General features: G+C 53.7%; 4 protein-coding genes across 4 annotated transcripts; 1 reads left to right on the top strand and 3 right to left on the bottom strand.

Annotated features, from left to right (window-relative positions):
- The first annotated feature begins 3,882 nt into the window (after positions 1-3,882).
- Positions 3,883-4,893, top strand: BU25DRAFT_155358 (uncharacterized protein). The gene has a single exon (XM_033700664.1). It carries the CDS (start codon positions 4,376-4,378, stop codon positions 4,856-4,858), a length of 483 nt encoding a protein of 160 aa, XP_033558752.1. The 5' UTR covers positions 3,883-4,375; the 3' UTR covers positions 4,859-4,893.
- BU25DRAFT_155411 (uncharacterized protein) lies at positions 4,893-7,132 on the bottom strand. Its single transcript, XM_033700665.1, has 4 exons — positions 6,958-7,132; positions 6,497-6,827; positions 5,824-6,447; positions 4,893-5,775 (listed from the first exon to the last, which is right to left on the bottom strand). The coding sequence occupies exons 1-4, from the start codon at positions 7,045-7,047 to the stop codon at positions 4,928-4,930; spliced, it is 1,893 nt and encodes a 630-aa protein (XP_033558753.1). The 5' UTR covers positions 7,048-7,132; the 3' UTR covers positions 4,893-4,927.
- Positions 7,133-8,257: 1,125 nt separating this feature from the next.
- On the bottom strand, positions 8,258-11,025 carry BU25DRAFT_347796 (Pkinase-domain-containing protein; the record flags this gene model as incomplete). The annotated part of the gene is made up of 4 exons (XM_033703168.1): positions 8,258-8,362; positions 8,411-8,745; positions 8,794-10,186; positions 10,288-11,025. The coding sequence occupies 4 exons, from the start codon at positions 11,023-11,025 to the stop codon at positions 8,258-8,260; spliced, it is 2,571 nt and encodes an 856-aa protein (XP_033558754.1).
- Positions 11,026-12,252: 1,227 nt separating this feature from the next.
- On the bottom strand, positions 12,253-13,069 carry BU25DRAFT_155419 (uncharacterized protein). Its single transcript, XM_033700666.1, has one exon. The coding sequence runs from the start codon at positions 12,766-12,768 to the stop codon at positions 12,340-12,342; it is 429 nt and encodes a 142-aa protein (XP_033558755.1). The 5' UTR covers positions 12,769-13,069; the 3' UTR covers positions 12,253-12,339.
- Between the last annotated feature and the right edge of the window lie 712 nt (positions 13,070-13,781).

Consider the following 13,781-nt stretch of genomic DNA (forward strand, 5'->3'; position numbering starts at 1 on the left):
CGGAGGCGCACTTTACGGAGCTTCACTTGCAGGTCATGCAAAGATTGTCCAGCAGTTGTTGAAGCATGGGGCCGATGTTCACATTTGCGGTGGTGGGTATGGAACAGCACTGCAAGCAGCGTCCTATGGAGGTTGCATGGAAGTAGTTGAGCAGTTGCTCGCTGCGGGAGCCGATGTGAACGCCTCAGGGGGGATATACGGTAACGCACTCCAGACTGCATCTCATAAAAGCAACGAAGGCGTAGTAGAGATGCTGTTAGCAGCAGGAGCAACAGTCCACTCAAGTGGTGGTTACTACGGCCAGGCGCTGCAGGCAGCATGCAGCAGTGGGCATGAGGGTATCGTAAAGCGACTTTTGTTCGCAGGAGCTGACGTGAATGCGCAAGGTGGCCATTTTGGCAGTGCTTTGCAAGCAGCATCCAGTCAAGGCTTTCAAGATCTGGTATTGATCCTGCTCAAAGCTGGGGCGAGTACCCATTTAAGAGGGGGAGAACATGGTAGTGCATTGCAAGCGGCATTTTGTGGGGGTCATCAAGAGGTTGTTGATGTTCTCCGGGCGGCCATTACAGATTCTGGCCCGCAAGCTGGGCCTTCTGGCCAGACGAGTCTTCGACAACGATCCTATCACAGTGTCAGACAACTGTTGCAAAAAACTGAACACAGCGACTTGGGACGATCCATTGTTTGTATGCAATTCGAGTGCGAGATTTTGGCTATGGTGAGCGCACAGGGATCGTTGGAAGATAGAAGATCAGAGAGCTGGACAAAAGAACTACTTCAGAACAACATAGCTCTTGTGGGTTCACGGTCGACGTCGGATGGTACCGAAGGGATTCGAAGGATACGAGCTCTTCCATGCATTGAGTATGTTGAACAGCGCTGGGGTCCCCTAGGGACTCATTTGCTAGAAGACATCTCAAGGCTTTGTGCAATGCAACCAGGGTTCCAGCTGCAGAATGGTGAGTGCTTATTAAAAGCAGAATCGTGTATAGTCTCCTCTTAGTTTTGAAGTAGCTGACACAAACACAGTGTACGAAAAGTGGGATCACTTAAAGTTTGATTACTCCCTAACCTTTTCTGGACGAGATCTTGTGGTCCAGATTGGGGATCCCGTATGTGGCCACCAATTGGGCAAGTTTATCGAGGTCTTGGATTGGCTGTGTAGAGCAATCCGAAGCCCGTGCCAGGACCCTTCGTCGGATAGATTTAGTCTCTCCCTATCGTCATGCCAGGTCTCGCTATCGAACCACGACTCAAGATCCACAGTTGGACAAGGACTGTCGTCATCCGATGTTTCCCTAGCCTTCACCCTGCTCTCAAAACCACTCCCGGAGCTTCAACACAGTTGCTGGCAGAAGCTGTTTCTGTCATGCTTCGTACTAGACGACGAAGACACTGATCATGTTGAAGCTACTGGGAGAGGCCTGGAATTATCATTCAACCTTATGACCAGCCTCGCTGCTGTTGAGTATCCGATCTTAGTACGTGGTGGAGTCGTTCTTGCCGGATACCATACCGTCTTGATTCCTGTTCGATTGGAGCCCACCTATGTGCAATTCCACCTGGAAATCAGTGAGGACCGCCAGATAAACCCTTTCGAGCTTGATTGTTGTCAACGTCTGCAGGATCTAGACTGGGCTCAATTCAAATCCATGCGATGCTTTGTTGGGTGGTGCGATTCCGCACATATCAAACTAGGCACTTCGAGCCTTCCTACCACTGTCACATATTCTGGTGCCCGAACCAAGGAGAGGTCTTTGCAGCTCAGCGGAGTCTCGACAGGCTTCCAGCTTGTGTCTGCCAGTCCAATACAAGCAGGCGTCAATGGTCAAGCAAATTTCTCCTTCCTCTCACACCGTCTCCATTTCCCCCCTGCATCGGAGTACACCAAGATGCTGTACGACACTGCTAAAGATGTTGTCCTGATCTCTGACGTACACAACCGGCGGTCGTGGCTCGTTCCCAAATTGAGCCTAATGCTGCATATGGCACATGTCTGGTTTGTGGAAAACAGTCCTCGATCTGATATCAACATAGACCCAATACCATTTGCCGAACCTCATGATGACGGAAGCATCGTCGTCGAAGCACTCGAAGGCCAAGGAGATCTTACTGTTTGCGGCCAAGGGAACGACAGCTTTAAACTCCGCAGTTTGTTGCTGGGCTTGAGCATAAATTTACTTGCATCCGTCCACTGCAAGGCCAAAAGCACGGGGAAATGTCTCTACGGATTTGAATTTATGGACATTATCCTGGAACCCGGAAGAGGGAGTCCCATGAAGGAGTTCAAGATCAAGACAAGCCAGAGCTGGCTTGTTCTGGCGAATCTCGCAGATGCGGTTATCATATGCTCAGAGCTTGGAGAAGCAATAGCTCCTGCACAAGGTTGCTGTCGTAGCAACGCACAGTGTAACACGGTTCCATGCGGACAGGATTACCTTGCAGCTCATCTCTCCTGTCTTGATCGATTCAGGAGTCGCGCAGGAGGGCAATCATTCTCGTTAGACGAGCCCAGCCAAGTCCCGCTGTCTCACCGCAAGATACACTGGAGGGTTTCTGGCAAACCCTTCGAAGTTTGCGACCATGAGAGCCAGAGCACAGACACTTGCTGGAGACGGACAAATATACTCCAGAATGTCGATCAGGAAACCGTTCTTCGATTCATGCATTCGACACAGGATCACTCTGTAAGTGCAGATTCGAGGACACTTGGTATAAGGGGTGCTGTGGTGTTTGGAAAGAATGGAAGATGATGACAGAACAGTAACACTTCAGTGAAAGCCAAATTTCTTACCCAAATCATTGTCATCTGCTGGCGTCGAGGCCACGGTGTTGCCATGACGCCTCAGAAGCAGTGGGCGCTGCTTCTAAGTGGTGGCTGGTCAAACGGCGTCTCAAACAGACGTCTGTGTGCGATACACTGCGTTGATTTCAAAAAGTGAAATTCTCGCTGTTGTGTTTTTTTCGCCGTTAGCATGCGCCACATCTATCTATAGGCCATGCCAGCCCGGCATAGCGTTCGTTTTATTACAGTAGAATACAGACGGCTCACAGACGCGCTAATGCAGGCTGATGCATGCCAAGATATAATAGCGCATCCCGCCAGCTCGGGTCTATCTGCAGGGATCATCTACTCCACACTACAGAGGTCCCAGCATGCACACACCTACGCTAAATGATCTCCAAAAGCATGGGGACATGACCTTCCTTGAACGGTCTTCTTCTCCAGTCCTCCGATATCTGAAAACACTCCTAAAGTAGCTAGTAGACAGGAGAGTATTGCCGAAGGGTCGTTTGACGGCGTTGATGAAACGATCGACGGCATGACCATCACTGCAGAGATTATGGTCGGAGCCTGCTGGCCTGGGGGAGAATAGCTTCATGAACATTGTGTATAAATTACGACTCTACATATTTGCCCATCAGAGGCGCCGAAGTTCCGAACTGCCAAATTGTCTCGGGACATGGTGTGTCTCTCCATTTAGGGATGCACCTTAGGATTTTAAGTTGCAAGGATTCCTTCACCAATTTTTTACCCTACACATCAGTGTTCAGTTGTGCGGTCGGTACTCAATTTCATGTATGATGTTCAGCCCCCGTCCTGGCAACACCGACTGGGTAGGTACGTAATGAACAGGTCTGTCCACAGATTTTCATTCCTGTCGGACTACAAGATCAAATAGTCGACACCTTGATATCAAATGAAGTCCATTCAGGTCTCACATTGTGTCTCGGGGTGTGGAACAACATAGTCGTGGCACTCCATCACCATGTGCCCACCAGGACTACGCTTGCAATCGTGTACATGTTCCAAGAAGAGAATCAGAAACATGCGCTAAACCCTCTCTAAACATTATTTGTATATGCGTTAGAACCTCTTCTTCTGCCAATACATTGAGTCGACAAGGCATGCTCTAATGGGCGGGCACATGGGACGTAACACACGACTCTTGCTGCCATTGGCCAAGAAGATGGGTTGCAGCTACATCGGCATACTGTCGGGATCAGTTGATTCTGAAATGCATGTCCAGGATATGCCACGGGCCTTGACGCAATTGGCAAACCCAGCTGTAGATAAGCGAGATGACTTGTCTAGTAGTACTCAAGCGTTCGAGTTCTTCTTGAGGGAGCTTGAAAAGCCAGAGGCTCGTCGATCGACGCAGTTGACGGCACAGCTTCCGGCTCGTCTTGAACATTTGAGGCGGGGTTTCAAGCTCTTGGATGAAAGCAACGAGAGTCCACTAGAAATGACGCGAAACCAGGTGTAAATGCTGGGTTACATGCGGCCCACACATAGAAAGAGACTGAATGCCTCTAGTTATACGCAGTACTCCAGAGTCAGGACAACGAAACAAAACTGCGGCACGGAGCGGATATGAGAGTGATGTCTGCAGTCACTCTCGTCTTCCTCCCCGGCACCTTCTTCGCTACAATGTCCCGAACAAGCTTCTGGACCTTCGATCTCAGCACCACTGGTCCCGTTGTCTCGAGGTGGGTCTGCCTGTACTGGTTCCTGACAACTGTCCTAACGGTCTTCGTCCTCGCCATCTGGCGGAATTTCTTGTTGGTCAAGCAATCGAGAAAGAAAATGAGCAAGACGTGGGAGCATGCCTCGGCCGCCTGGACTGCAAAACCCCTCGTCGGGAGGCTCCAGCAACAGCACCACAAACTCAGCGAACATTCCAAGCCAGCATCCGGTCAGACAAACGGAAAGAGCAAGGCAGCACCACCAAAGCCCCAAAAGACCTCGAACTGGAGAACGATCAAGCGAAAGACGTGGTTCCGCAGACAACGCGCAAAAGACGGATGCGCAGTAGGAGTCACGAAGGTGGAGGGTTTGCTCACTGGGATGGTTTGATTCGTGGTATTTGCAAGTCTTCAATTCAACTGGTCAATCTCTTCCCTCAAGTGCCCTATTGTTCTTTCCTCATCTATAGAAGCCCTCATCACCACCTCCTCCAACCGGTGCACTCGGCCCCTGCCCACCGGGTCTATACGGCAAATACCCCTGATTCTGCGGTGCGGGACTTGACGTAGCGCCCGGCGGCACAGGCGGTGCATATCCAGGCTGAGATGGTTGCTGTTGAGGTGGGTAGCCATACTGGTTCTGCTGCGGCGCCTGAGCGTAGGGATCGGACGGCGGTTGCTGGTCATGCTGTTGCTGTTGCTGTGGAGGTGGGGAAGTGATGTGCTCGTATGGGTTCTGTTGCGCCTGAGGTGCGCTGGATTGAGGCGGATAACCGGGGGGTTGGGTCTGCTGCTGCTGCTGTGGTGGATAGGAGTACTCTTGCCCAGCCGGGGGAGCGCCGGCTGGTGCGCCGTGGAAGGACTGCCTGTTGTCGACGGGTGAGTCGTAGTGTCCTGTTGACAGCTCTTGTGGCGCGAAGCTTTGGGGTCGGCCGACTGGTACTCTGTTCAGACTTGGATCGTTGTAAGCGTTTGACGGAGGACCAGCTTGTGGTGCTGGGGTCTGTTGCTGGCGCTGTTCGCCGGGTGGGACCATGAAGAATGCTGGGTTTGAGCCGGCGGGTGGGTATTGGGGTGGGCGTTGTGATGGTGGTGCTCCGGCATCGTAGAAGCGGTTGGGGTCTTGTTGGGGTGTTGCGGAGCTAGGAGGGTAGCCGGCGTATTGAGATGGAGGGGGTGCGTTGTATGCACCGTATGTGGGGCGGCCACCGTATGCTGGCTGTGCTGCTTGCGTCATTGAAGCTTCGAGGAGCGATTCGTAGTCACGGCGGCCCTTGATGAACTTCTCGTTCAGTTGTGTGAAGTCGTCTAGGAAATGTTAGCGCTTGTCGGTGTGATGCATTTCGAGAGACGTACCCTTCTTTTGCGAGTACTTGCCAATCAGCTCGATCAACTTCGGTCTGATGGCTAGCGTCGAGTGGTAAAGCTCGGTGATCTCCTCGTTATCACGAACATCGCCTCCTCCTTGTGAACTTGTGCTAAGCAGCGCAAGCAGTTTCTCCACGTTTCGAATTTGCGCGAATACTTCGGCCTCCATCTGCGCTTCCCTCTCCAGCTCTTCTCGTGTAGGGTCTTGCAGCTTCTCGACATAGTTGAGCGGGAAGATACCGGTCTGGCCACGTAGTGATCCCTTCCACCAGTCCTTGTACACGGACTCAAGCACAGCGATGATGTCGCCTTTCTTAAACTGCAGCTCGCCGGGCTCGGAAGGCTGGAAGTCGTACAGTGCGCGTACTCGCGAGACTGTTGCCGCAGTTGTTCCCTGTGGTGCCGGCGCCTGTGCCTGTGCGGGTTGTGCACTGGAGCTAGCACCAGCGCTTGCGTCTTGAGGAGCGTTCGACTTCGCAGTCGTGGGAGCGGCGCCCTTGGATTCTCGTATCGACATGGCCAGCGCCATTTGAAGCTCTTCCTCCTCCTTCTGGCGGTCGGTCTCGGAGATCTGTGTCTTCTGTGGTTTCGATGGGGCTCGCAGGTTGGGGTCTGGAACATGTAAGTCTTGCCCTCTACAGCACTTTACCTGGACACGTACTCTGCGACTTCAGCTTGTTGTAAGCGCCCTGCATGATTCCAAGGTCTGGGTCACGAGAGAACATCTCAGACCACTCGCCCATGCGCTCGAGGATCTTGGCCTTGACTTGCTGGTGTGTGTTCCTGTCGTTGGCGAGCCTCAGCAATGCATCTGTAAAGCTGCGTGAAGCTAGCTCCTTGTGCATCTTTACGCCACAATTCTGGCTGAGGGCGTTGGCAAGCTCGAGCGTGTACAGCTGTACGTTCGCATTGCGGTGCGCTAATCGCTTGATCATAGCCGCGACGGCTTGTTGTGCGCCTGTGTCTGACGAGCCGACTTTGTCGCATACATCCTGGGACGGCATGTCAGTATATGTGTGTGATCATGTGGCCACGCTGCAGCGAACGTCACACTGTAGTCCGAAGTGCAGAACTCCAGCAGCTGGCAGCGATCGCAGTTAACCCAAGTGGTGTATGCCATACCAGTATGTACTCCCAGTTCTCGCTCGTCAGGTTCTCGTCTGTGGCCTTGACGACGACATCGTCGAAGATATTCGACTGCGCGCGGAACATGATGTCTGCTGCCTATTGCGCCCGGCCGAGAGTCTGTCGAGACCGCTCGATGAAGTCAGTTGAGGCGATCGACGAAGAAGTAGGTGCTTTGGGGTGACAGCAATGTGAGGGTGCTGTGTATCGTGGGAGGTTTGAGGTCGGTTGGCGTCTCTTGAGCGAAGGGTGAGGGCTCAGAGGTGTCGTATGTAGGAGGCTTGGTGAGCTCCTGCCGAGCTAGGATACGGCCTAGCGGGGCGGAGAATGACGACGGCACGGCGGCGAACACGCGAACACCTTGCTGCGCCACACTTCGGCAAGGCTGATGGTCCAGCTTTGGGCTGTGATGGAGCACGGCCTTTCACGTTGGATTTCTCTCCATCTGCGGTGAGTGCGAAGTCTCTTTCGAGTAATGTCGGTTTAGCCTTCAGAAGGCCTTTGATTATCCACCTTGTTGGGTCCTCGCTACCAGTGTACGGGCATCGATTGTCTCCATCCAAGAGCTTGTCGGGCTTGAATGCATCGCAATTCATCTTCTGGGCTTTGTTCAGCGAAGGCACAACATAGCATGAGACGAGACAAAGAGAGCGTTTTGTGTATCCTAGATTCGACTTTCATGCCGATCATGTAGCCAAGCCTGGTAATCATGACGCCCGCCTAGGTAGTATAGACACTATACATTGAAGAGTGGTGTATAAGGCACAAACATTTCTGAACATGATGAATCGTGAAAATGCGTGCTGAAACCACAGCACACTCGCTCTCCTCGACGCCAAAACCCAGCCGGAAATCCAAAAGTGTAGTCGATGGATGCTAAGCCGCTTGAAAAGTCGACTGCATACGAAAACGTAATGTGCTTGCAATGTGCTCGATCGATCGCTCCGCAATGCTGTCTAGAGATGTACATCAAAGGTTACAGATGATCGCTTCGTACTCGTCGATACGTGCCGTGTGCGAGATGCTAGATGTGTGGTCGCTTGAACGCGGGGGACCTAGATCCAAAAGCTTGAATGTTAACACACGTCGGTCCTGCAGCTTGCATGCATAACCAACGCAAAGTTTCAACGGTCGGCTCAGCGATGTGCAATCCGACCGCATCAGAACGCTTCCGCTTTGCCATACCACTCGGCATACGATTCCGTGTGGGTGTTCGAGGAATCGTTGTTCTTGGTGTGCGCTGTAACATTTCCTAGGTTCCTGGATGAGACACACCCAGGGCCTGGAAAGAAACAAATCACATACCGCCCTTCTTCTTCCTCTCATCAGCTCTTGCTTTCCGTGCAGACAGAACAAGTGGTGCGAGGGTGTTGAGTGGTTCTGATGTCTGAATGAAGGGGTGCTAGAGTGCGTTAGTCTACACAACACGTCACGGTGGACAAATACATACCACAAGAAGATCGTGGGCACTCGCGCGCTTATCAGGGTCAACCTTGAGCGAAAACCCAAGGAAATCGCGGAAGACAGGTGACAACGCGTGCTCCTCCTTGATTTGGGGCGTGCCATTAGTAGCAATGAGCCATAGTGCGCGCAGCGGGCTCTCGTTCAGGTACGGCGGTTCTCCCTCGATCATCTCAATGGCCATGATGCCCAATGACCAGATATCGACCTTGCGACCATACTCCTTGCGAGTAACAACTTCTGGCGCCATCCAGTACGGAGTTCCGACCATGGTCGTGCGCTTGTTGTGGTGCTCGTTGATCTGTGCGCAGAATCCGAAATCGGCTGCAAGGCTGTTAGGTCTGTCGTAACACGCATAAGCAGACTACTTACTGAGCTTGATGTTGCCCTCCAGAGACAAAAGAATGTTGTCAGACTTGATGTCTCGGTGGATAACCCCCTTGGAGTGCAGGTGCTGGAGACCGTGAAGAACCTCCCTGCATACCGCAGCAATCTGACCTTCTGACATGATATTGAAGGTCACCACATCAGTCAAACTGCCACCCTCCATGTACTCCATGACGACCCACAGATCACCTCGTACAAGGAAGCTGTCCATGAAGTTGACGATGTTCTTGTGCTTGCTGTCCTTCATAACCAAGATCTCGTTAATAATCAAATCCTTCTTGGGCTGCTGCTCCAAGTTCATTTGCTTAATGGCTACGCACTTGTTGGTGCCATTTTCGTACGCTTGGTACACACCACCGGACGCACCCTGACCAATCTTGTTCAGCTGGCGGTAACGAGTTGTAGGATCGGCGTTTGTGCAAATCGCGTTGAGCTTGGCAACAATGTCAGGACCCTGGCTTTGCCTCGGTCTTTGCCTTGGTCGGGGTGCTGGGCCAACGCGTGCCTGCTGCGAAGGTAGAGGGATGTTTTGAGGGTCCATTTGCTGGGCAAGTTGCTGTTGAGGCGAGGGCTGTACATGTGCTGGTGGTCCATGATTGAATGGTTGCGATTGCGGCACCTTCTGGCTGACGCTTCGACCGAGATGAGGCGGCTGGTGCTTGTGGCTGCTCATGGAATGTTGAGCCGCAGCCATTGCTTGAGCCTGCTGCTGCTGGTATTGCTGAGCAGGCGAGATCGCAGTTTGGCTGTTGGAGGGAGATTCGAATCGCGGAGGAGTGCCACCTGTAGTATTTGCGCGGCTGCGTGGTGCTGACGATGTTGATGTGCCATAGGCGCTATCCGTGGCCTGTGGAGAGGCGTAGACAACCGGAGGCATGTCATTCTCCTGGCGAGATTGCTGGGTGGCTATCTGGGCAGGCGCTGCAGGCGCTGCAGGCGCAGCTCGGCTGGGTACGAGGTTCGCTGAGCCTGACGCAGCACCTGGCGGGCGAGGAGCAGGTCGGTGAGGGATGATGGAGCCATTGAGCTGGGGCGTGTTCGGTATGGGCGACGTCAGACTGCGGGGTAGAGGTACTGGGGGTGGAGCTCGAGGGTTTTCGAAGCTATCGTGCTCGTTGCGTGGGAATCGTGGACTTTGCGGGGGACTGAGGGGCTGGGCTGATCCGTAGCCGGGGTTGAGCGACTGGTGATGGGGGTGAGCAGCGCCCATCTTCTCCCATACCTCGTCGTCGCCGTTCTTCTCGGCGTTGTTCTTGTAGAAGTTGACAACGTCCATTGCGGCCTGGGGATGCTGCTTCTGTTCCTGCTCTGTAATGCCGTTCTGCTGGAGCATGCGCTGCCATTCCTTGGGAAGACCCTGAACCGAGTTAGCAGCGGTCTATAAACAGATCAAGCAGATCATAGTGCAGTAGTGTATCTGGGAAAACATCGAAACTGCTCTGTCGTGAACCACCAGGAAGAATCAATGCCGGTACATACCGTGAACTCGCCCGTCTCGTTGTCGATGCTGACGTGGGTGACGTGCATGGGGTTGGTGGGCGTCGAGATGGTCGGGCGGCGCGGCGAGCCCAGCATGTTGCTCATGAAGGTGCTGAAGGTGCCCTTCTTCTTGCCGCCGTCCGTCTTCCTGTTCTTCACGCCATCGCCCTCGTCGCTGTACCGGTTGCGCGGGCTCTTGGTGCCCGATGGCGGGGTATCCATCTTGCGGGCGAGCTGCTGGAAGGACGTCGACTGGCGCAGGCGGGGGCTCTTCTTGAACCGTGAGGGCTGTCCGTCGGCTGTCTGCGAATGCACGGGGCCTGTTGGGCGCAGCTGCTTGGAGCTATACGAGGATACGTTCGTGTTTGCGCCGGCGACGATGTTGGTGAACGAGTCGCCGACCAGCTCGTGGCTAGAAGGGAGCCTGCTCTGCGTGGACGGGGTGTCGTGGAAGCCGTATGCGCCGCTCGCATTGACGGTGCGGCTCTCGGTCAGCGGCGTGAGCAACGAGGGGGACCTCCGGAGGCTACTGGAGGATGAGGCAGGGTGCGCGGCTGGAGAGATGCCAAGCCCCGAGTTGTAGCTGCCAGACCTCTCGAAATAGGAAGCGGCACTGGGAGCGCGTTTAAGGGTGTTCGCGGTGCTGAACTTGTTATTGTAGCTGACGGGGGGCGGCGCCCGCTCTCGTGTCTTCTTGGACAGCCGCCTGTGTGCCGCCTTGCTGTCTCGGTCGTCCATAGCGGCGACCTGCTAGAGCTGCTGACCCTGGGTCCCTTAGGGTGCCAGCGTGGTACAGAGCGCCCCCAACGTCCAGTCTTCCAGCGCAGTCCAGTGCTGCGCAACCAGCGACGTGCAGGTGCGTGCAGAGAAGGATTCAGCGAATAGAGGGGCTCCTACGGCTGTCGGATCGGTGGACGCACGAATGAACTGCGATGGATGGAAGAATTGGCTCTCGTCCACGGTCGAAGAACAGCCGGCGCAGATTTCAACCACTGCCTGCACAGACAGCAGCCGACAGCCTTGGTGGGATCCTGGTTCCGTATCTGCTGCGTGCTAGCCCACGCGCCGAATGGGTCAACTGGGCCTGCCAGGTCTGCAGCTTCTCATCTCCACACGACGTCAAAATGAGTTTCACGTTAGCCCCCCCTCCATCTCATTTCCAAGATCGCAGCCATGTGCCGGCTAAACGGCGTGTGCAGCACTGATGGCATGCTAGGGAGCCGCCCTACGTAGGGCAGAGCACAGGAGACGACTCATGCACCGCCTGCGTTTGGGAGTCCACTGGCCAAAAGCACTGCACCCTTCCACTTGATGTATGATACAACCACCTCCTGATCAGTCCTGCATGTCGTCATGAACAACTCTTTTTCCTCCCTTTCAAAACAGCAACACCCAGCAACTAGGTCTGGTCAACGATCCGTGTTGGATCTGAGTGAGCATGCTGGCACAGCTGCCGCTTTGGGCCTGCTAGACCGCAGCTTCCCCTTCTCGAAGCCTGGCGCCTTCCCCGCCGAACTTCACATGCCGCGACTCAACACCACCGTGGCACGACCGGCGCCATAACGACACTGCAGAAACACATCGTCACTCCCGTCTCGGCTTGCGTCACACTAGCACTGCCGGCAATCTGTCAGATCCCACGCGTCGAGGTATCGAGACATGGCATCGAGTACCTTCACGGCCAGACCTCGACCACTGCCAGCACTCGACACGTGCTCCAGTGTAGCGTTAAACATCGCTAGAGAGCCGCACTTCCAGAGTCTGCCATTGTCTCACTCTCATCAACTTCAGTCGTGCGTCAGGCACCTCACATCGCCCTACGTCTCCTGTCGCAAGGCACAGCATAAAAAGCAACGAGCGCTCAACGTTCTGAGTTGATGAAACGCGCCATGCAGACACCCGCAACTGGCCAGCGCAGCATTCGGTAGCACGAAGCCCTCATCTGCAGACTGTCAAACTCTGCAGTCAAGACATCAGGTCATCTGTCAGGCACGCAGTGACGAAGTCATCAATAGTTGCGCCAGCGTCTTCCGAACATGCAGAACACTGCAGCTACAACTTCATCTGCGACAAAGCATGTTGTACACGCACGAACACCTGCTTTCCTAAACCGCGCTGGCGCCCGGGGAAATTAACTTCCCCTTCAGGCATCACCCCTCGACCGTGGCAACGGCCCATCTGCCGCACGCGCACACCAAACGCTCCGTCGAGCGTCACGGCCAACGTGTTGGAACCGCTGATGAACAACAGAAACCAAACAAGTGGAGCTCTTCGAGCACAAAAGCGCTGATCCCTCGGTCTTTCGAGTTCTGGACAAAGTTTGTAGGAATTTGAGACGAGAGACCCCGCCGCTAAAACTGGTGAGATGTGAGACGTCATTTCGGTAAGCGACCCGATTTTGGAGGTTTGTGTGCCGATAAGAGCACGTTGCGATCGGGCCCGCAGATGAGCTCGGAGAAAACTGACGCAGGTACGAACCATATCGTAATGTCAACAACGACAGGTGGTCGCTGACTGGCATAGCATGTCTGCCAACTGTGCAACCTCAGGTGTTGAATGGTACAGTCTTTGGCCGACTGCAACTTACTAGCACGTTCGTCACCGCTTGGACACACCGCAGCAAGGACTACGCAGAACTTAACGGATGCGAGTCGCCCTGTTGACCGCATGTCTACTCGACGAGACTTGCCAGAATGCCCCTCTCGGTGAGTTGTTGATTGCTGGGCAAGTACTCACAAGTAGACCCTGACCTCACCGCCAAGTACACTGGGTACCGCGGTCAATCGCTCACCGCTCCACACAAACGAACACGAACTCTCTTGTCTTTTGAAAAGGCGGAGTACAGGCTGTAGTTCTACAACTCTTGAGGACAAGACATGGATAAGTTCACTTCGTTTTCACCACTCAACATATGGCATCGATCACGGCAAGAGATATCGGTCAACTCTCCACCTAAAGTACTATTTTCATTACGGCACCATTTTCGTCACTTATTCAGGCCAAGTAAGTCTATCATTGCTCTGCCACATGCATCGGTTATTTGTACACAGCTGTATCAATAGACGTACGGACATCATGAAGGCTCACTGCAAGAGTTCGCTTCCTCCTCTCAAGTACGAGTCAATCATCACTCTAAACAACACTGTTCTTTCATTCCATGTGTTGCACACTCTAGAGTCAGTACCAAGAAACATGAGGCCAACTGAGTACTCGTAACTCACAACACTCTGATAATCAATAAACCTGGCATGTAGATTCTCGACATCGATGAAGTCTGCCCGTTTCTCGCTCTTCTTAGCGAGGTTTGTATCCACCCTGACCCTCTTCACAATCATTTCTTTCCGCCGCTACGCATGACACCATAATAACTTAAGGCTTTAACGCCGAAGCAACGACAGCTACAACTCGCCGGGGATTCTCTCAATATTCATATTAACAGGTGAAGAGGTCGAACAATGTACGAAGACTAGATCAGGACGCCCTTCGAGACGTGG

Source organism: Macroventuria anomochaeta, assembly GCF_010093625.1.
Source record: "Macroventuria anomochaeta strain CBS 525.71 unplaced genomic scaffold BU25scaffold_30, whole genome shotgun sequence".
Lineage (NCBI taxonomy): Eukaryota > Fungi > Ascomycota > Dothideomycetes > Pleosporales > Didymellaceae > Macroventuria > Macroventuria anomochaeta.